Source organism: Poromitra crassiceps (assembly GCF_964638095.1).
Source record: "Poromitra crassiceps genome assembly, chromosome: 15".
Taxonomy (NCBI): domain Eukaryota; kingdom Metazoa; phylum Chordata; class Actinopteri; order Beryciformes; family Melamphaidae; genus Poromitra; species Poromitra crassiceps.
In genome coordinates, this window is record NC_139634.1 from 34,549,359 (window position 1) to 34,572,980 (window position 23,622).

Consider the following 23,622-nt stretch of genomic DNA (forward strand, 5'->3'; position numbering starts at 1 on the left):
TTTCTAAATATATCTGTACCGTTTGGTTTGAACCAGTACAACTATTTTTATACGCATTTTACGAAATGTGTATGGGAAAATAAATGGCGGATGAAAATCTCTGGTACAGTGCTGAAGCAGGAAGTAGGCGGTCACTTTGCCTCTCTATGCCGTTTTCTTGTGATTTTCAAGACACACAGCTGATACACTCTACGTCTACCTACTACCTACACACACTGTGGCAAGGGTTTACAACACACACCTTCAGGGCAACACACACACGCACATACGCCCACACACACACACACACACACACACACACACACATCCACCTCTGTGTCTATTTCACCACCTCGGAGAGAAGGGGGGGAGCGAGAGTGGGAGCTCCCCCCTCCCTCCTCGGTAATCTGTTGAGTGCCTCCTCGTATCGGTGCCTCTTTTAGATCGGCGCTCGATTATCATTATCTCTGTGTGTGAGAGAGATGTTAAGTTGTATCATCACTCAGTGACGATACCAATGTGAAGAGTATACAGAGCCAAAGTGACTACCTACTTCCTGCTTCAGCACTGTACCAGAGATTTTGATCCGATTTTATTTTCCCATACACTGTTCGTAAAATGCTTATAAAAAATAGTTTTACTTTGTCAAACCAAATGGTTCAGCTATATTTAGAATCGGGAGAGACCGTAGAACATTTCACTCGGACCAAAACTTAAAAAAACGACATTGAAAAAATATGTTATTTAAATCAAGCAATTTATTTTAATGTTTTGGTCTGAGTGAAATGTTGCAGTCTCTCCTGTTTCTAAATATATCTGAACCGTTTGGTTTGAACAAGTAAAACTATTTTTATAAGCATTTTACAAAATGTCTATGGGAAAATCAATGGCGGATGAAAATCTCTGGTACAGTGCTGCTGAAGCAGGAAGTAGGCAGTCACTTTGCCTCTCTATAGTATAGCACAGTGGTTCTCAATGTGGGGTCCGGGGACCACCAGGGGTCCTTGAGAAGGTTCCAGGGGGTCTCCAGCAAATTGACTAATTGTCACCATTATTGCATCTATACAGTATGAAGTTAACACAATTAGAGAATGTCAAAGAATGAGTGTTTTGGTCATAGTTATCTCTCTACCTACAATACAGATAGTCATGGGATTTTGGATAAAACCGTATGACAATAAAAAATATTCTCAGATTTGGGTACTGTGACAACACAGGATAAAATCTCATCAAATTGCACTCTGTGGCTTTAATGTGGACTAAATGATGTCCTTGATATGAAAAAGGTTGAGGATAACTGGTGTAGCATTTTAAACTGTGCAAAATGTTTTTTTGTCCTTCACAGTGTGTGTGTGTGTGTGTGTGTGTGTGGGGGGGGGGGGGGGGGGGGGGGGGTGTTTGTTTGTTTGCCGTGCACAAAATCCCTCACACACAGCTGATTGGATGTTGACGGGACTTCGGGGGGAATGATGCATCTCTCCGCAGCATCACCACACGGTGACACATGGTGTATTTGTTATGATGTGTTTACCTGTCGCCATGGTTACGGTTTGGATGCTAAATGGACATTGTTTCGCGTTGACTTTGCTGTGGTTATAGTGGTAGCGTGTGTACACAATGTGTGTGTGTGGGGGGGGGGTGCTTTGTCTCTTCTTCTCTTCCTCTTCTGCGTGTTGTGTCCTCCCTGCGGGGCTGTGCCCTGGAGGAGGGGGGGGGGGGGGGGGGGGGCTGGGCTGGGGGGGGCAGCCCCTGTTGAATTATGGATTGAGGTGAAGAGGGGATGAGGCTTGGCCTCCAGGGGATATACACCCCCCACACACCATACACCCCCCCCCCCCCCCAATACTTCCTACCCCCGCAACCCCCCTCCGCTCATCTCCCCCCATCTCTCCTCTCCTCTCCTCTCTCCTCTCTGCCCAAACAGACACCATCCAGGCGTGGCGTGAGGGTGGATGAGGGTGACTGGAGATGCGTCTCTCTCTCTCTCCCTCTCCTCCATCTCTCTTTTTTACCCTTTCTCTCTCTGCTCTCTCTCTCCCTCTGTCTCTCTCTTTTTACACTCCTTTCCTCTCTCATTTGCTCTCCCCTGCTGTTCCTCTTGCTCTTTTTCTGTTTGAGTTGCTCTCTCTCTCTCTCTCTCTCTCTCTCTCCCTCCCCAGTTTTCAGCTGGGCAAGTCAAAATGATAGAGGTCCGTTCAGTCGAAAGCGGTCCGCAGATGTTGGGAGAACGAGACAAAGACGTATCTGGATTTCCTTCCAGTGTGAATTTCCATCAGTATTCAGCCGGCGGCATGTTGCCAGCGACACACAGTGCTGTTGTTTACGTTGTTTATTTTCTTGTTTGTTTGTCAGTGTCAATCTGCTGTGTCCTCTCACAAAATGCTAAATGTAGTTTAAGGTGAGATGTGTTAATACGGCGGTTGGTTTATTTACGTTTTACCGTATCTCACCTAAACAAATTGCTAATTTGCATATTTTTTTTATCATCATACTTTAGCACAGTTTTTTTTTTTATCACTTTGCTCCCTGTTTGCTGCTTATGTTTGATCACACTACAAATAAAATAAAATAAACTACCACACAAGCAGTTCAGAAGAGCTGTGTCAGACAGAAGGTCCATCTGGGAAACGGCAATAATATTCCTCATTTCTAACCGACCGCACCTCCGAAAATGGCGCGGTTCTAAAAGAAATTAAAACGGTGATGTTGAAGTCACGTAATAAAGTACGTGACATTTTCATTCATCTGCTCAGTGTTGTTGTCCACACAGAGATGACTGTTTACTGTAGATTTTCTCCACTGCGCTTGGTAGCCATTATATGACCAGGGAGGGTAGACTGGTCCACCATGTTCCTGCTGCATGTCATTTCTTTGTGTAGAAGGAGAATAAAAACGGAAAGAAGAAACGTCCAAGGCACTCTTGTGGCACAGATTGTCAAAGCCTTTATTCAGATGTGATGGGTATTTCATGGTGAGATCCTTCAAAACAGACAATGTTAAAATAGAGCTGCTGGGACAACCAGACCTTCTCTTCCTGAGAAGAAAACCTGGTTCTCTTTCCTATCTTGCTCGCTTTTCAGCTGGCAAAGTCACACTGAAGGCAGGCTGCTCATTCAGAACTGGTCTGTGTGAATTACTTCCAGTTTGGAGTCAGTGTCATGTCAGTAGTCCTTCTGAATAACACTCAAAGCTGTTGTTTGTTGCTCAGTCTTACTGTAATCTCTGCTCAGTAAGCACAGCAAAACAAAAAACAAACAAACAAACAGAAAACCCGAAAACAAAACATAAAAAAGGTTATTCCAGCCCTGACTGAAGATGAGATGAATCTTGATCTTCGGTTGCTGCAGCATAGGATACAGAAGATGGACATTATATACAGTTTCAACTCAAGAACATGTTTAGGAGAATGTATGGATGTATGAATTATGGGGGAAATAGATTACAGCATACGTTTGTTTTATCAGTGAATGGTCAAAGAGATATTGTGTCATCTGTTGTCCAGCTTTGACCCCCCTCCATTGCACTCCGCCCTCACTATTGGTCTAGGAATCAAAGCTTATTTGACTGTTACCCTCATGAAGTCACACTGGGTGAGAGCGTTGTTTGAATGACCATAACTTTGATAAGACGACACTTCTGAAACTCGCCATTACAGTATTCAAAGTAAAATGCGCCTTGCTCGCCACCCACTAGCTTTGCTTTTGAAATGTAATTGTGAACTATGTGAATAGCGGTTTCCTCCATCTGAAACATGGCGGCTTCTTAATGATGCGCTTTGGCTAATGCATGTGTACAATTGTGCGAAGGGGTTTTAATGAAACCCCCTTATTGCTTTCATTGCAGGAACAGTGGGCTAAAGTGTTTACCTCACAAAATAGATAGGCAAAGAGAGGTTTACTATACAGCAACCCCCAAAATGACAGGAGAGAGAGAGAGGGAGGGAGAGAGAGAGAGAGAGAGAGAGAGAGAGAGAGAGAGAGAGAGAGAGAGAGAGAGAGAGAGAGAGAGAGAGAGAGAGAGAGAGAGAGAGAGAGAGAGAGAGAGAGAGAGAGAGATTGAATTAAAGTTTTATGACTGATGAATATTTCATGTTCTGGGCAGTGATTCCCACATTCTCTCTGTGTGTGTGTGTGTGTGCGTGTGTGCGTGTGCGTGCGCGCACAGGCCCTATATTGTGTATGAGTGCCTCTTGAATATATCTGCTGCTGTCTGTGTATTTTTAACCCTTTTGCTACTGAATTAGGAAGATATCTGTGGGAGTGTCCCGTGTAGTATACAGCGGTAGATTCCCTGCCTACCAACATGAGGGTCGCAGGTTCGAGCCCCCGTGTTACCTCCGGCATAATTAGCCATGTCTGTGGGTGGGAAGCCAGATAAAGGGTGTGTTTGTAAATCCCATCTGACGCTCTACACTAAAGCCGAGCGTGCGTGCACTTTGTGTATGAATTAACGAATGGGTCATATCATAAGTTTGAGAAATGCAGGCTACTAGCTAGCAGTTAGCTAACTGCTACACATACTGTACATAACAGCAGTGTTGGGAACGTTACTTTAAAAAAGTAATTAGTTATAGTTACTCACTACTTGTTCCAAAAAGTAACTGAGTTAGTAACTGAATTACTCTATAATAAAAGTAACTAGTTACCAGGGAAAGTAACTATTTGCGTCATCTCCACCTTGAAAATGCCAAATTTTCATGGATTGCTGCAAACCTGAGGGTACCCTCACGGGCCCCTCAGGCCGACCAAAACGGGCCGAGGCCGGGCTTGTTTTTTATTTATTTTGAATTAATAGGTCCGGGGTCAGGCCGTTTCAATAATTCAATTAAATAATGTTGTATTAGCGTACTCGCTTGATTTTACACAGCGGAGCACAGTCAGACAAAGAGGAGGAGAGGTGCACAGACACTCCCATAGCCACACACAGACCCTGTCCGTCCATGTACAGCGAGCGGACAGCTCCCGAACACAGAGAGAGAGAGAGAGAGTCAGAGAGACAGACAGAGAGAGGCTGCGCAGGACGGCCGCGCGGCGACGCAGCACGCGGAACAGAGAGGGAGAGAGATGTGTCATTATATCGTAATATTGGCTTCGGGCCTCGCAACGGGCTTGATCGGGCACGGGTCTGCATGTCACGGGCCGGGGAGGGCTGGGCCGAAATGTCAGCCCCGCGCAGCTCTCTACTCCGGACTCGCCATTTCTGCTGCTTCCTCGAATCTGTTTGGTGTGTCTGTGTGTGTGTCGCCCGTGTCCTGACTCCTGGCTCGTGTGTAACACTGGCTCCGATTGGCTACCATGAAACACATGACTCTGCCTTAGCCAATCATAATCGTTTATCTCGTTATAACCCACCCGGTCTCCTCACTTGACAACACTAGTGTAGGCTACGGGTAGTTTACTCAATCATTTCATAGTAACGCACCGCATTTAGCGTTCAGTAACGATAACGGCGTTGTAACGACGGAAACAGTAATTAGTTAGATTACCCCGTTACTGAAAAAATAACGGCGTTACCTAACGCCGTTCTTTTAAACGGCGTTATTCCAAACACTGCATAACAGTTCACTCTTCTCTGCTCTCTGCTTCTCTCCTCCCTTCTCTTCTCTTCGTTTGTGTTTTTAAACCATTTTAGCAGTTCATCATCTCTTGGGGGCACTGCTGCTCCGTCTCCTCAGACGGAGTGCCCAGAGTGCGCTCTGCCACTCTGAGAGTGTAGTGGTCTAAATAACCCAACGCTGGATTACAACAGCGCTCCCGACCCAATTTACCAACGGTCCAGTTTGTGCCAGAGTGCGCTCTGTGCGCTTCAGAGTGACATTTACGAACGCACCCTAACAGCCCAGAAACACTGGAAACGGATCCGGCGCGGAAGCGACGCGATGCGTAGGCAGTTTCATTTCGGCGTCCTTGTTAACAGTTTAGACCGATCACACCGGCCGCGGTGCGTCCCGTCCGTCTCGCGTCCTGCAGCCGGAGTTTCCGCGTCTGCTCTATTTTTGACGCGATCGCCCACGTGCAGCCGGGCATGAAGTCAGTACAAGTTGTGACGGGCGCGGAGTAAAACGGAGCACTTCTGGTGTGAATGGCCAGGCTCCTACTCAATGCTTCTGTGACGTGTTGTGTCGCTTCCATTTCCAGTGTGTCTGCGCCATAAGCCGAGGAGGTACTATAGCGACCAGGATACATACATGTAATTTACATGTATGTATCCTGGTCGCTATAGTACCTCACCTGGCCGGTCGGGGCACATGTTTGGGGGGGAGGGGAACTGGGGGGAATAGCGTGATCCTCCCACATGCTGTGTCCTGCCTGTGAAACTCCTCGCTGTCAGTTGAAAAGAAGCAGCTGCTGACTGCATATATGTATTGGAGGAAGCATGTGCTAGTCTATGACTCTCTCCAGATCGGCAGAGGGGGTGGAGCAACGACCAGGACAGCAGGCGGAATTGGCCTAGTACAATTGGGGAGAAAATTGGGGGGGATCCAGAAAAAATAAATATCTGTGTAGTGTTGTTACATGACACACACACACACACACACACACACACACACACACACACACACACACACACACACACACACACACACACACACACACACACACACACACACACACACACACACACACCCCCCCATTGATCTTGAGTTGACTTAATCAGGTTGCCAATGATGTCCTGCCTGGGCTCTTCCCTGTTGATCCAGTAGCAGCAGCAGCTCTATGGGTATTTAGATATGAGTTATGAGTCGATGAAGACAGACATTTGTTTGCCAAGTAGCTCGGCTCGCCTCAGTCATCGATTACGCCCCCAGATCAATATGTCAGCTTGCTTTTCATCCACACATCTCGCCTCTCAGCCATCATCAACAGTAGCTTACACTGAGGACTAATAATCTATGTAATCGTATTTTTAGCCTACTCTATTGATTACGGCACATACTGTAGGTCTAAACACGCATTGGTTGCTATACACGCTGGAAAAAATCAATAGCATCTATCTGAGTCTGTTGATCTACTTGGTTCTTCTCAGGTTGCTTGGTGAGTTTTCTTCAGCATCACCATCGGTTATGAAGTGAGTGAGCTCCAGGCTGGCCTTGGCTTGGGGACGGAGAGACTGAAGACCTGAGCCCAGACTCGCTCATTGAAATTGCATCAGCATCAGCTATGTCTACAAATCTAACAATATAGAGAAGACATTTAGAAAAGGTTCATATTGTGGCGTAAAGCATGGGCTACAAACAGTATAGCCTTCAGTACATTGGCTTTCGACAATGATCCCGTTTGTCTGATTACCTGTCAGATCTAACACACAACACAAAGTCTTACCATGCTACCAAGCCAAATAAAGGCCTAAACAAATGTCAAAACTAGGGCGGTCGAACTGTGTTGGGGGGGAGGCTAACCATTTCCATGTTTTTTGGGGGTGTCCAAGAGTGGTGCCTTTTTGGAGTGGTCTTTGGGACAAAATACGAGAGATCTTGAAATTACAAATACCGAATACTTGCCTCACCTTGTGCCTAGGGGACATTCCGGATGACATCCCGAGGAGTGATGCTTATTTATTGAAAGTCTTTATAGTGGCAGGGAAAAAGGCCATCACACGTAAATGGCTGCAAACGGATCCCCCAAGCATGGAAAATTGGTTTCAAATAGTCACTGACATTTTTCAAACGGAAAAGCTCACTTTCATCCTAAGACTAAATGTAGTGGGGTTTGAGAAGAAATGGGGAAAATGGATCGACTATGTAGAAGAAACGACTAAGGACACTTAAAAATGGGGGCCTCTCCCCCCTCTTCCCCTTTTTTCTATTAATCTTATTGCCTTAAAGTCTTTGCTACCATTAACTGAAGAAAGCTAATTTAACCATTATTTGTAATCATGTATAAAACTGGAACTGTATGTGAATGAATGCCTATATGTTTGTACGAATATGCCATCTGTTTTTGTGTTTTCTATGTTTTTTGTTTGTTTTATATGTTTATTGAAAGACCAATAAAATCATAAGTAAAAAAAAAAACTAGGGCGGTCACTGCATTTCGTTCACCATGCTTTAGCGGGCAGTTTTCGCTGAAATCTGGCAGGAAGGGTGTGTGTGTGTTTGTGTGTTTGTGTGTGTGTGTGTGTGTGTGTTTGTGTGTGTGTGTTTGTGTGTTTGTGTTCATGCCGATTGGCTAAAAGGGGGTTTCACAATGGAGTGGGTAACATCACAATGGAGTGGATGACATCAAACTCTGACTGACAAAGCTATATAAAGTGATGTCACTCAAGCAATTGTGATGTGATGTTGTCATCAGTGATGTCATTGGTGTGACATCATCTGCGACCTTGTTTTTGACACCCACATTATGACATCATGACATCCTCTCTGTGGGGTTTCCAGGACTTCTAGGACCTGCCTGTGAAGATTCTGCTGGCTTTGAAGTGTATGACATCATAGGCGACCTGGCCACTCTTTCAGCGACCTGGCCTCTTTCTTTCTTTCTTTCTTTTGCGGGGACATACGGACAGACAGACCACAAAGTTTCTAGTAACCATAATTGATCATGACATGACATGAGGATTTGAACCCCTAACCCCAGCAGTGTTAGTGCCTTGCCTCTGTGGAGCCACACCGGGCGCCCTGAGCTCAGCCGGTGACTGTCTGTCTGATGACTGTTTGCACGATGCAGACATTGTGGATCATCTACAATTTCTCCTTGCTCTCCCTTCTCATTTCCATGCCTTCTCTCCTGCAGTGCGGAGAGTTGCATTTGCTGCATAATCGCCCACAGAGTATCTCTCCTGACTTCCTCCCCTCTTTTTAATTCAGCTTGATTCTGTCAGCTATACTCCAGCATGCAGTTTTGGGGGTAAGTCATTACAAAAGTAACATATTACATGTAATATATTACTTTTAGCAGTAACTCGGTAATATAACTTATTACAAATAGTAATATTATACCAGTTACTTTGTCAAGTAACACAAGTTACAAATTGAGTTACTTTTTTCCCCATCAAAGCATGCGTTTTTATGCACTATAGATGACAATAACAAAGGAAAAGGATAACATTTAGAATTTTGGGTGGTTTACACTGACTTCAAGATGGTTAAAATTACTTTTCGGGATGGTTCGACGGGGTGGCGATGTCATTCTGCTACTGCTGTTATTTTGGTGAAAGCAATGCAAAAGTAGTGTAATAATAAGTAACAAGTTATTCTACACAGACAGTAATATTGTAAAGTAACTTATTACATTCAAATGAAAGTAACTAGTAATATGTAATATATTACATTTTGAAAGTAACTTGCCCAACACTGCCACCATGCATGATGCAGTTTCATCATCGGCTAGCTGGACGGCCTGGACGAGCAGCGCTGACAAATCTGAGAGCTCTCCGTTTGACTCCTTTAATTCCAAATTGAGCGACCGCCCGCTGTTCGCCAAAACAGTGACATCTTTTCTTACTTTTTTAAACTACTGATAGCACAAAATGTAACACAAATCATATTGTACTTTGTTAAAGGATGGAGCCTTGGCAGACTGGATCGTATATATATTTTACAGGTGTCAAGTATTGATTGATGAGCTTCAGGTAATAACTTCTAGGTAATGACTTTATTTCCCCCAAATGGATGCCTATAGTGTTTTTTTATGCCTCCGCCGGCGATAGCCAGGCCGGAGGCATTATGGATCCGGGTTGTCCGTACGTCCTTCCGTCCGTCCGTCCGTACGATGTTTGTTAACGCGATATCTGAGGAACGCCTGGACGGAATTTCATCAAATTTGCCTCAAACATCGACTTAGACTCAAGGATGATCTGATTAGATTTTGGTGGTCAAAGGTCAAAGGTCAAGGTCACTGTGACCTCTTGAACGCCATTTTCAAGCTTGTTAACGCGATATCTGAGGAACGCCTGGACGGAATTTCATCAAATTTGCCTCAAACATCGACTTAGACTCAAGGATGATCTGATTAGATTTTGGTGGTCAAAGGTCAAAGGTCAAGGTCACTGTGACCTCTTGAACGCCATTTTCAAGCTTGTTAACGCGATATCTGAGGAACGCCTGGACGGAATTTCATCAAATTTGCCTCAAACATCGACTTAGACTCAAGGATGATCTGATTAGATTTTGGTGGTCAAAGGTCAAAGGTCAAGGTCACTGTGACCTCTCGAACGCCATTTTCAAGCTTGTTAACGCGATATCTGAGGAACGCCTGGACGGAATTTCATCAAATTTGCCTCAAACATCGACTTAGACTCAAGGATGATCTGATTAGATTTTGGTGGTCAAAGGTCAAGGTCACTGTGACCTCTCGAACGCCATTTTCAAGCTTGTTAACACAATATCTCAGGAATGCCTTGACGGAATTTAATCAAACTTGTCTCAAACATCGACTTGGACTCAAGGATGAACTGATTACATTTTTGTGGTCAAAAGTCAAAGGTCAAGGTCACTGTGACCTCTCAAACACCATTTTCCAGCTTGTTAACGCGATATCTCATGAATACCTTGATGGAATTTCATCAAATTTGCCTCAAACATCTACTTAGACTCAAGGATGAGCTGATTAGATTTTGGTGGTCAAAAGTCAAAGGTCAAGGTCACTGTGACCTCTCAAACGCCATTTTCAAGCTTGTTAACGTGATATCTCAGGAATGCCTTGATGGAATTTAATCAAACTTGTCTCAAACATCGACTTGGACTCAAGGATGAACTCATTCGATTTTGCTGGTCAAAGGTCAAGGTCACTGTGACCTCTCAAACGCCATTTTCCAGCTTGTTAACGCGATATCTCACGAATGCCTTGACGGAATTTCATCAAATTTCCCTCAAACATCGCCTTAGACTCAAGGATGATCTGATTAGATTTTGGTGGTCAAAGGTCAAAGGTCAAGGTGAGCTCTCGAACGCCATTTCCAAGCTCTGTAACGCAACATCACAGGAGCGCCTTGACGGAATCTCTTCCAATTTGCCTCAAATGGCGATTCGGACTCCAGAATGAACTAATGGCGGAGGCATAAGTCCGCGTTGCGGTCGTTCTAGTTGGTGAGTGGAACTCTCCATGCGGTCTGCTGTTACATGGAGGATGTCTAGTGACAGGCTGCCAGCCAAGCTACTCTATGCTCTCTTTAGTACTTAATACCATTTCAACCAGCCATGACTCCAGCCTCTTACTCTCAACTTCATGCAAAAGGGGATTGACACTTGATGATTGGTTTAGCATGAAACTCTGGGAATTTGTACGCTCAGTATTTGTACTTCTTTGTTGTTTATTTGCTGTGCATACAGGAGGATATACAGTAGTTTGCCTAGCTGCCTATATACTCTGTAGGTACATCATTACTGTGTGTGTGTGTGTGTGCGCGTGCGTGTGCGTGTGTGTGTGTGAACACCACACAAGGCTCTACATTCAACCAGCCAATCTTACAGCTTCACAGCTCTCCTATACACACATAAACACATGATACACACGTGTACTACACACATATCTGCACACAGTCATGTTGCACATCTACACACATAACACACAACACACATAGTACATGTCTGCAAGCATGCACACATGTACGTACAGTACACACACACACACACACACACACACACACACACACAGGCACATACATACAGGGATACTATATGGTAGGCAGAATAAAATGTTGCCATTGCATGTTTCCACAATCCATGGATATGTGGAATATCAACGTTTCTGAACCAAAAATGCATTGCATATTACCTTCCTACATGCATGTATAGAGACAGTTTGCATGTCTGGGAACGCCCATACAGGCTCTAGGAACGCCCACAATTGGGTTAGCTGGCTCAGCCTGGCTGGGGGCGTGGTCAGGGTGGGGTAAAAACCCCCGTTCTATCCATTCAGCAAAGTTAGAATTTAGCTGATAGCCCACCCCAGGCAGACACGATCGGGGATTTAACCACCGCAGTAAACGCACATCTGAGCAGACGTCTTGTGTTCTGCTCTAGAACCCCCAAACCTGTAGTTTAGAGCCGCAGCACCGTCTTTTGGTGAGTCAGCCCATGAGATATATTGGCGGTTTTACCCCACTCGTGCGCCAGCCGTTTAACATTTTGTGGGCGTTCCCAGACATGCAGACTGTCTCTATATCAGCTTTATGCACAACATGGAGTCTGCTACTGTATACTGTATACTGTGGCCCCCCGACCATTTTCTAATTCACAATTGAAAACGAATGTTAAATAAAATTTGACTGAGCTGCAGCTAAATTGTCAAATATGGCTGTCTGCTCGCTGCCCAGGCACTTACAGTATATGTACTTAACTAACTTAACTTAACCTAACCAACTATCCTGTGTGCACAAAATTGTGAGACTAAACTCCGGCTGACACCCTAAAAACCTACAATCCGCTACAGAAAGATTTATATTAATATTTGTTTATTAATTGGCCCCTGGCCTCCTGTTATTTTGCAAAAGTGGCCCCAGGGCAAAACAAGTTGAGTATCCCTGCCATAGGCGATGGCCATACTGAGTTCACGATACAATTTTCTCGTGATTTATTTTTACAAAATGAGATTGCAGACAAATTATGACTGAAAAACGTTACTTGAATTATTTCGAAATGAAACCCCCCCAAAATACTGTATTTCTTATGATCTTTTCTTCAAATTAAAGAATCCCTTTTTATTTCGGAGGTAGGGTATAACTGCAAAACAAACTTTGCAGTGAATGCTTATTTGCGATTCTTTGTAAAAGAAAAAACTGAAAAGCATTGCTATTCATTTCTCATCTCACCGATTTGAATCCTCACACATTTGTATCGATTTTTAATAACTGTATATTACTACTGTATATTCAAGCCTAACCCAATTCTAACCTCACCCAAGTTGTTTTACTTGCCTAAACATAACCAAAGTTTTTTGTTGTCGCTTTATTTGCGTTACGTTGTTTTCCTTTTCATTATTCATTTAGCCTATCCCCTGGCATGTTTAGCTATGTACAAATTTTGCATTGTGCTAATTATTATTGTCAAAGCGTGTGTCATGTGCAATGATTGCAATCTGTTCAATTAAAAAAAATTACATTACATTGGAAAAGCAGCGAGGTTTTCAAACTAACCGTCGTTTTGTTTTCCTTGACTGCATGTTTTCACACATTTACGCGCACACACACACACACACACACACACACACACACACACACACACACACACACACACACACACACACACACACACACACACACAGAAACATTTCTAATGGTCTATCTCACGTTCTCTTGCACTCTCTCTTCTCTCTTTACAATAACTCACACACACACACACACACACACACACACACACGTGCACACATATTGTGTGTGGGTGCAGAGATGTGTGGGTGTGGACATGTGTCGTGTGTCTGTGTTATTCTACACATGTGGTTGAATGTGTGCCCGTATTTGTATGAGCCTGTGTACGTGTGTGTGCGTGTGTGTGTGTGTGTGTGTGTGTGTGTGTGTGTGTACGTACGTGTGTGTCTGTAGTGTACGTGTGTGCGTGTGTGTGTGTGTGTGTGTGTGTGTGCCAGCCAGCGGCCCTTCTTTCTTCTGACGCCCCGCTCTCTCGCTTCGGAGCTGAAAAAATGGCTGTCGCCGTGTCGCTGGCTCACGTTGCTGGCAGGAGTCCTGGGGACCGACGGGGGGAAACAATCCCGACAAAGTGGCATGAATTAATGTGACTAATTAACACCACGTTAATTATTTGTAAATAGCATGTTTGGGTACACATTACTTGAGAGGCATATGCTGCTTGTCGTGTTCGCCCAAACCAGTGCCAGCTAATCCGTATCTCTGGAGTGCCCCGCGTCTGAAGGCGGGCCAATCCGGGTGGCAGAGAGGGGGGTGGAAAAAAAGAAGTAGAAGAAGAACGGAGGGGGAGGGAGATGGAGAGGTGAGGTGGACAGAAATGGAAAAGATCCCAACAAAAGGTTTATTTTATCTGGTCTGGTCTCTCCATGCAGCTTGAGGGCTTGTATTTTTGTGTGGGCTTCTTGTTTTTTTGTCCACTGGCAGTAATTTCCGTTTGAAGTTCGTTCGGCTTGTGTTCTGTTGGTTCGCGTGGTAATCTCTTTAAGTACAACCTAAGGGCTTGTTAAAGGATAATTGCACCTATTTTCAACCTGGGCATTATTTTCAGAGTTGTTGCCATCGTGACGGGTTCATTGTATTCCACATGTAGTCACGTCACTGTAGAGCTGTATGTAGCCGGCGCGGCGCTCTCCAACACACCCACAGCAGGGGAGGGGCCGATGCAAACTCCAACAGTCAAACCCAAAAAGTGTTGTTAAGACGCCAACAGGAGGGTGAAAAAGGAGGGCAGATGGCAGGGTAGTTTTTTTTCTGATTTTTGGTTCTTGTTGGGGCAATTTTTTGAACTTCAGTATGAAATAATACATTTGCATAGCATTTTGGCAAATAAACACAAAATGTATACTTTTAAGATTTGCTTTAACTTCTTGCCCACTGCTGGAAACTGACAGCAGGCCTTGCAGACGAGGACGGTGCCATTTCCCCCTCTCTGACTGTTTTCAACCAGTCCATCTTCCATCCTTCAATTGTTTCCTCTCTTGCCATATTGTTGTCTTTATTTTTTGTTAATGCAGTGATTTGTGTCGGTTATAATTTTCTTCTACTTCTTCGCTGTGTGGGGCCAACGTTTCCTACTTTCTTCAGGCTGTACTTTTTTTTTTTTTTTTTATCAAAACCGGCACCATTTTTCTCACCCAGTATGGACTGGAAATTACCGCACAAATCACCTATGGTGGCGCACGAGGGACAGTAGTTGCATTGATGTGAGAAAATTTGATAACTAAACGGGGAAAAAACGTGATCAAGCTGAAAGAAAAAAACTAATTAGGCCTATTCCTAATTATCCCCTTCATTTTTAATCTCAGAGGAGGTTCATGAACTTTCAAGTGGATTTTTTTGCCTGAATCCTCTGTTAATTTCTGACCATGGAGCAATGAACAATACAGTAGTGTATTCAAGTATGTGTTCATTTGATACCCAATCATACCCGAAGGGTCTGGAAGACCTATTTATGTTTCTTTCTTCCTATTCTTCTTCTTCTTCTTCTTCTTTTCCTTCCGTAAAACTGTCTATATGTCAGAAACCCTAAGGCCCACAGTAACCAAATTTTGCACCTAGGCTAGAAAACTCACCCACTACTCAGAAACAAAGAATTATACTAATCTACCAAAGTTCGGCGATATTACCAACACCTCATTTCCTGTTTTTTAACCATCCATACCACTGGGCCAATCCCTGAAATTTGGCCCAATGACAGATATGACAGATATTCAAGCCTCTTCGGGGGCAATAGGCTTGAACCCCTGGTATTGCCGCTTTCAGCTATATTTATTATTGTTATTATTACGGTAGTTAACATTAGTTGACATTCATCAATTCAACCGTTTCACTTTGTCTGTAGTTGTTAACTAACCCTAACCCTAACCCTGCACTTAGTGTCATATGTAGGCTAGGTATGTTCTTAAACAGTTGAATCGGTGAATGTCAACACTAATAAGCTGTTGAAATGTTACATATACTCTGTAGACCCTCAGCAGCGGCAGTGGTTAGACAGACTCCTGAAAGATCACGGGTTTGATCCCCGCAGCAACCTCATGCCCTGCCGAAGTGCCTTTGAGGGAGAGGCTGAAACCTGCTCACAGCACAGAGAGGCAGCCGACTGCCTAAAAGTGCAAACACAGGAGTAGAGGAGAAAAGATTTGAACCCCGGCCCAGAAACTATCTGAAGAGAAACATAAGACTGCTGTGCTTGAAATGATCCCAGCCTTGCTAGCATGGCTACCATTACATGCTTATCTATCACTCTGTCACCCTGGGCTACGCTCGCTGAGTTTTATTAGGGCCTGTTTTGGTTGAGAAGACTCTTACCAAAACTCCTGGCTTGGTCAGGTAGGCAAGAAGCACGTCGGTGTATCGCTCGAGCATCTCTCTCTCTCTCTCTCTCTCTCTGTCTCTCTCCTTCCGTTACCCCACAATGTGTCTTCTTCCCCCCATTCCCTCCTTGACAAGCCCTCTCTTTCTTCGCTCTCTCTCTCTTTCTCTCTTTCATCCCTCGCTCATTTTTCTGTCCCAATCCCTCTCCCCCCACCACCCTCCTCCCCCTCCTCCTCCTCCTCCTCCTCTCCTCTCCTCAGAGCTCCTCCGCATTAGCAGTCAGCTCCACTCCTAGACGTACTTTGTTTTTCAACCGTGGTGCCGAGCGAGCACGAGAGAGAGAGAGAGAGAGAGAGAGAGAGGAGAGCAAGTGATAGAGAGAGAGAGGAGAGCAAGTGATAGAGAGAGAGAGAGAGAGAGACAGAGAGAGACAGAGAGAGAGAGCAAGTGATAGAGAGAGAAAGGGAGAGAGAGAGAGAGAGAGCATCATTTACACAGTCATCTGCACCAAGCAGAGCCTGCAGCCTCTTCCTCTCTCTCTCTCTCTCTCTCTCTCTCTCTCTCTCTCTCTCTCTTCCCCCAGCCACTGCTCATGGTGCCAAACATTTTATGTGTTTATTTAGTCATGCCTGACTTTATCGAATTTGAAAAACATGCCAGTCACGGGTACATATCCCCCCCCACCCCCCCCCCCTCCACCCACCTTGCCCAGCTACCAATACCATCACCACCCCCTGTCTCCCTCTCTCTCTCTCTCTCTCTCTCTCTCTCTCTCTCTCTCTCTCTCTCTCTCTCTCTCTCTCTCCTCGTTTGAAACACCCCCGTCCAGGTCAGACCTGGCGGAGCAGCTTGAGCCACTGTCTTTGGGGACATTTCATTTCTAAATGAAGTTCCAGTCCCCGGCTTCACCCCCCAAACCCTCACACACCCCCACCCTCCCTGGGGGAAAAAGGACTGGAGCTGGAGCATGATTCCAGCCAGCAGAGTGTTGACTCTAAGATGGATTATTTCTGCTTGAAATCAGAGGCCATGTGACGCGGGATAATGTAGCGCTCCCGCTCACCCCCCCCCCCCCCCCCCCCCCCCCCCCCCCCCCCGCGCGCCGGCATGCAGTGTTCTAATGATGCAGATTTGACGGGCGGGAAAATGCAGGAGGAACAGAGACTTGTTCCGCCAGGCGACGAGCTACAGTAGCTGCTGAGGGAAGTCCCGACACACACTTGCCTTCATAATCCCAAAATCACACTCAGGATTTACGCTTGTTTTGTTTGTGCTCTCATTTAACAGTCCTGCATGGCTCAGTGGGTAGAACATGTCACTAACACTTGGTAGGAATGGGGGGAGGGGGGGGGGGGGTATTCCCAATTTGACCATCCTCCATGCAAGAGGGGAAGAAAAAGTATGCTCAGACAGTAGGGCTGGGTATCAGTAGCTACTCCAGACCTGTATCAAAATAGCCCAGTAGCCTACAAAGTACCAGAGTGATTTAAAGAGAGAGTGGCGCCAACGGAAGTCCAAAATGCTTGGTAGTCATGTGACTCACGTAGCTATAGTGTTTGTGTGTGTGTGTGTGTGTATGTGTGTGTGTGAGTGTGTGTGGGGGGGTGAATAGTAGAATCCTCTTTTCTCTGAATAGTTCCAGGAAGTATGTTTGAATGCATAAAGTAAAGCTGATACAGTTAGAATTAGGGATGTCAACGGTTAACCGTTAATCGATTAACCGTCGCTAACGTCGTTGTTCGGTTATTGCTGTCGGTCTATCAGTTAATATTAAAAAAAAAAAAAAAAAAAAAAAAAAAATTTTTTTTTTTTTTGGTCTATTTACTCAATGAGCTCATGCCCAAACAAGGCGTGTCTATTTAGATGCTGAAATGTTAATGCTTTTTGTGTTAGAAATTCTAACACAAAAAGAATTTGTGTTGAAATGTTGATGCTTTTTGTTAATGCTTGTTAATGCTTTTTGTGTTAGAAATTCTAACACAAAAAGCATTAACATTTCAGCATCTAAATAGACACGCCTTGTTTGGGCATGAGTTCATTGAGTAAATAGACACAAAAAAAAAAAAAAAAAAAAAAAAAAAAAAAATTAATATTAAAAAATTATGAATTAACCGATAGGTTAATCGATTATTAGCGTCGGTTAATCGAAAGTGAAATTAACCGAAAATTGACATCCCTAGTTAGAATCTTTAAATGTCTTACCCCTTCCAAAGTACATCACAAACGGTCCGTTCTGCTGCAACTGCTGATACTTCCGGGAACTATCGTGGGGTAAAAACAAAAAAAGTCCATTGGAGTGAATGGAGATGACCCAAGTACTATTGAAACTCCTCCAGTCAAATGATACCTGCATTCGATCCTTTCTGTACACAGATCTAGAAAAAAACCCGATTTGTACGTTATGGTTTTACTCACAACCAATCACTGCAAGCGTTTTCAATTTTATGCAAATGTTATGTGTTATTGGCCCACTACCGCAGCAGCTACAACCCATACAGTCTGTGGCGGTGATTTTATGCAACTGAATGATTCCATTCCTTGTGGATATTGGGGGGGGGGGGGGGGGGGGGTGGTATTGAATTAACTCCTCTATTGATATTGGTATCGCTTTAAGGGTTCTGGTATTACTGGTATCGTCATTTTTTAAACGATACCCAGCCCTACTCATACAGTATGGTGCTTTGGATAAACGCATCCACTCAAATGGCATATCATATCATATATCCTATCCTATCATAGCATATATTCTACATAACAGATAGAAATGTTCTGTTCCTTGATATTTGATCAGGAGTGTTGAGGAGAAAGAAAGGTTTGCAAAAGGTTGCCGGTTGAAATCCCCAGTTCAGCTGAGAGAATGATCAATACTCGCCCCTCTCGCAGTAACTACTGTTGAGGGGGCATTGAGCAAGGCTGGGAAACCCTGACTGCTTCCAAGTATGCATGTGTGTTAACGGGTGTGAGTGTGAAGCAGTGCTGAAAAGAGTATTTGTGTCTCGAAAAGCCCTTACCTAGATAAATAAGGGTTAGTGAATGGCTCTTTAAGGGAGAGTGTGTTGCTAAAATGCTGTGTTAGTGATGACATGGTGTGTTCCGCACAGCTGATCAACAAGCAATACAAATCATAATACTGTACACTATATAGACTCCTGCAATTTCCAAAACACAAGAGGCTGCAATTTTTGCCCGAGTGAAAGCTGTTTGAGGCAGCTGTTCTCTGTTGCTGCTCTGCAGAATCCCTGATCTACATATTAAGTTGCACATTGGAGAAAACCTTGCTTTATATTCTGACGAAATCCTGAGCATTAACATCTCACAAGTTGTCCCCCCCCCCCCCCCCCCCCCTTCCACCTCACACACACTGCAAGATAGCATCTTAACAAGCTATTTAATGTAGTACTGAGTTTGGGGAAAGTCGTATCTTTCCTATAACAAGTGCCAAAAATCGTGAATTTTCCAGGATTAAATATCTCCAAACAAGCAGATAAAACAACTCATAAGATTAAACAAGCAAAGTAAACATGCTGTAGTGTGTACCTCCCCAGTGATGTAGTTCCACCCTTGGGTCAGTCAGTCAGTGATTCCTGCTTTACTGCCGAGTCCCCATTCATTGTCAATCCTGCCCCTAGTGGCACAAAGTCAATGTCTCAGTGTATGTACTGCAGTTCATACAGCTGCAATCATCTGAATTTGATTTTCCTCAGCATTATGTAACTCTAATACAGAAGACACTGTACTTTCTTTACCGCACTCTAGCACAATGGTTCTCAAAGCGGGGTCCGGGGACCCCCACGGGTTCTTGAGGGGATTCCAGGGGGTCCCCAGCAAAAAGGGGAATAATTTATTTCCACTATGATAAGTAACACAATGACAGGATATATGACTATTTTTGGTCGTGGGATTCAGACACTTTCTGTAATAAAACATCTAAAAGCAAAAATCTTAAATCATATGGGGAGCCTGGGACAAAATCTTATCAAATGGGGGTCCGTGGTCTAATTTGTGTCAGTTTAGGGGTCCTTTGAAAGTTTGAGAACCACTGACTAGCCTGGCGGATAGGAAGACATGTAGCAGGATTTCAGCTTCTTAGCCGGAGAGGTAGGGTGGGATTTTTTTTCGCGATGCCACTGAGGAAGAGGAACTGTAAGACAAACACCACTCCTGAGCTGTGAAGCCGAGGTTAAGGTGAAAAGGTGCTGATGTTAGAGGCGATGTGTAGTTTTGTCAAAACATGGTTTGGAAACCCTCGATCAGGAGTTTGTGCCTAGGTTCCGTTGCAGTAGTAGCAGAATTAGCAATTGGAAGTTGAGAAGGAAATGGCTTGGTAAAATGCAGGGCAGGACCTGGTGTTAAAATGTGTTTTTATAAAAGACATCCAAATATTCAGAAATCTGTATGCTGTATAGAATATTATGCAAGTCTTTCCTACTGTATCGTCTATTGTTTTCCTTTAAGCTAACAAGCAGAGAGGAGATAGAAGCCAGACGAGGCCTGAGGGCTAAATAGATGCTACTGAGACAACCCCCCCCTCCCCGACTCCACCTCCAGGTTTTCATTGGTCTCTTTAGGATTCTCCTGATAAAGCTGTCCCTCTCAATAATTCCTTTTATCAGTGAATTCAGTCGTGAAATCATATATTTCTGAAAATAAGCAAATATAGTGTGCCAGTTCTCCTTCCCTTCTTTCCATGCAGTTTCACTCATTTAAAAAATATTTCAAGTAAAGTGACATTACTTTAGGACAAGTGATCGGCCTAAATCCATTGTCACTTGTTTCAAGGCAGTTAAGTTCCACTTGTGTTGGAAACATGTGAAATGACCTCTACCAGTGGAAGATATATTTGACACTTGTTTTATGAAAAATTAGACTCACTTTAAGGAATGCTGGTCGCCTGGCTCCAGACCTTCGAAGCCACGCCCACTCCACAGTTGTGAATTGGCTCTTCTCGAGGCAATGAGTTTATGAATTGACGATGCAGTTTGAATATCAAGCTAGAACGAAGGACTTCTTTGGGAATTTCTTTTAACAGCTTCCCCCGAAGGCTGTCCAGAATTTTACTCATTCATAATCAATAGCTAATCAATATCAACAGGACAATTTAATAGTTTCTGGAATGTGCCGGTTGTGTTAAGAATCTTGATACATAAATGGACCGCGGGCAGCAGGAAAGCTCCATGCAATATATTTCCCAGTGAGTTGATTCAAAACAGTGGTTGATTACAATGCAGAGACATTGTAAATGACTGTAAATGTTCCTCGTCATTAGAACACCTCTCGGCTCTTAATGAGGCTGGACGAGCGGAGAATATGGATGAATGAATCTTTCACATTTTGAATATAAACTGCATTTTACATTTACATTTGAATGTATTCGCAGATGTGCTTCTGCAGAGCATCATGCAGTGAGGGTGCAACTGTAGACTGGGTTGAAGGGTCAATGCCAAATCAATAGACAGTAGACATAACAATACCCCTGTGCCCTTAGAGCAATCTGGGAAGCCAGAGTCTATTTTGGCACGTAAATAGACTCTGGGACAGCCGTATCTTTTTTTTAGGCTTCCTGTACAGCGCGAAATCTTCCGCCCGGACTTCCGCCTCCGCGCAGTGCCGCTCTGTTGTTGTTGTACCGGCGAATATAAGAGTTCCGGTCCCGAACGTTATATACAAATTTTGACGTTTAGCATTCAAAATAAAAGCGACGCAATGTATGTTTTTAAAAGGCATCGCTGTGCGGAAGTGGAAGTCCCGGGCGGAAGATCCGCGCTGTACAGGAAGCCTAAAAAAAAGGTACGGCTGTCCCAGAGTCTATTTACGTGTCGAAATAGACTCTGGCTTCCCAGATTGCCCTTAGAGTAATCATTACAGAGAATGGTTGTTTATGTGAAGAAATTAGAGCTAGATAGCAAAAGCAAAGTATTCAATCCATATCATTCATTTGAACATTTGATCTGTTCCTGCCTCCTCCAAGGCTTTTAACACACAGTTGTGTGTTTAGATTAGAAGATGATCTTCATCAACACTATAGAAGTCCTTCTCTATAGCAGTTTCTTGTCTGTTCTGCTATATCTCTTCTTCATTTTGCATCACATTTTCTTTCATCTCTCACTTTTATGAACTTGCAAATAACTGATAGGAGTTAGTGTTTTTGTTAAGGCAAAAAATATCGATCTCATCAAATCGATATTTATTTCAAGGAACTGATATCGATTCATGAATCCCAATATCGATCTTTTAATATCATGCCCTTTTCCATGGATGCTTGAAGCTTTAACCCCGTTAGACTCGCGTGGTTTGGTTCTTAGATCTAGTAAACATCTGTAAAAATGTATATTATATCAAATCAGAAATCGAACCATGTCGGGGCCTTGTGTCCCGGAATCGTATCGAATGGGGAATTCAGTGGCGATAGCCAGCCCTAGTTTTTGTTACCGTTTGTTGAGGGACATGTATGATTTTTGAGGTTGGACTAGTTTTGGAATCTTACTCCTTAATGCTCCTTAAGCCAATCTGAAATCAAAGCTTTTTAATTCTAATGGAGACGAGTGCTTTGGATTTTTTAGTAGGGCCCACTGCCTACTTTTCTGCTCCTTCATGCTTATTTTAATTTGTTTAGAACAGTTTGTTGTTCAGAAAAGTGCCATACAAATCTACTTCATAAGTGTAATGAAAATAGAGTTTTAGTACTAGTAATAGTACAAGAAGTACAACCATTCTTGTTACTGGGTTAGTAGGCCTACATGTAGTTAGCAGCAGCAGTTATTGTTATATTAAGGCTCAGTAGTGGTCGTAGTATCTAATAATACCACCTTGGTCTCTCCCATCTATTGGACATCGTTAAGCACATTGTCTTGCCTCCAGTTGGTTTCACACACACGGTCTCTCAGTCTATATTTAGCCCCTCTGTCTTGTCTCCCTGCAGCTATCGGCCGGACCCTGATCCCCCGCTACTTCAGCACGGTGTTCGAGGGGGGGTGACGGAGCTCCACTACATCCTCAAACACTCCAAGGAGTCTTTCCACAACTCCCTCATCACAGTGGACTGTGATCAGTGCACCATGGTCACCCAGCACGGGAAGCCCATGTTTACAAAGGTAACACCTGACCCCCAGAGCTGTCCCGCCATGAATAATTGATCACAAGGTATGATAATGGACCGGGCCGAGGCGTTTAACTGGTTAAAGATCAAATCCATTTTCACCCTTTGATTTTTTTCCTCTTTTTTTTTTCCGTGCTCCTTTCGTTTTGTGTGTTCGAGCCTCGCTGTCAGAGATACCAACAGTGATAATCTGTGAATTTGCGTGCTTGTTTACATTTTTAATTGAATTCTGTAGGAGTAGGAGATTTCTGGAGGAATGGATGTTTCCTACAGTATTGTTGACGTCATCAATCGTCATCAATAATTTTTTACAAAATAATAACAATGTAGAACAGTAACATTCAGGCAACTTAAAGAAACACTAATAAATAAGAAAATGACAACAGAAGGTGTAACTGTACGTTCACACCGAGGCGGAAAAAAGCTTCACTCGTTGTTGTTTTTTGTAATCTCGTCGTGTGAACATTTCAAAAGTGCCCCCGATGTGAGTGCACAGTAAGAGATCGATTACAACATAAAATACAATAATTACTTGGCTACTTCATGTAAAATGAGAAGTCCTCAAAATGTCCTAGTTTCTGCATGAATCAGTGTTGCTACATAAATGATGCAAGTAAAAGCTGGATAGAATCATATTTACCCTCAGGTTG

At 43.8% G+C, this 23,622-nt stretch overlaps 1 protein-coding gene across 1 annotated transcript in view; it reads left to right on the forward strand.

Annotated features, from left to right (window-relative positions):
- Positions 1-23,622, forward strand: part of ldb2a (LIM domain binding 2a) — a gene marked incomplete at its 5' end in the record, with an annotated part of 93,050 nt that overhangs the window by 42,850 nt on the left and 26,578 nt on the right. Inside the window, 2 exon segments of the mRNA XM_083651277.1 lie at positions 22,796-22,846; positions 22,849-22,967. Coding sequence (XP_083507403.1) covers positions 22,796-22,846; positions 22,849-22,967 — 170 coding nt within the window.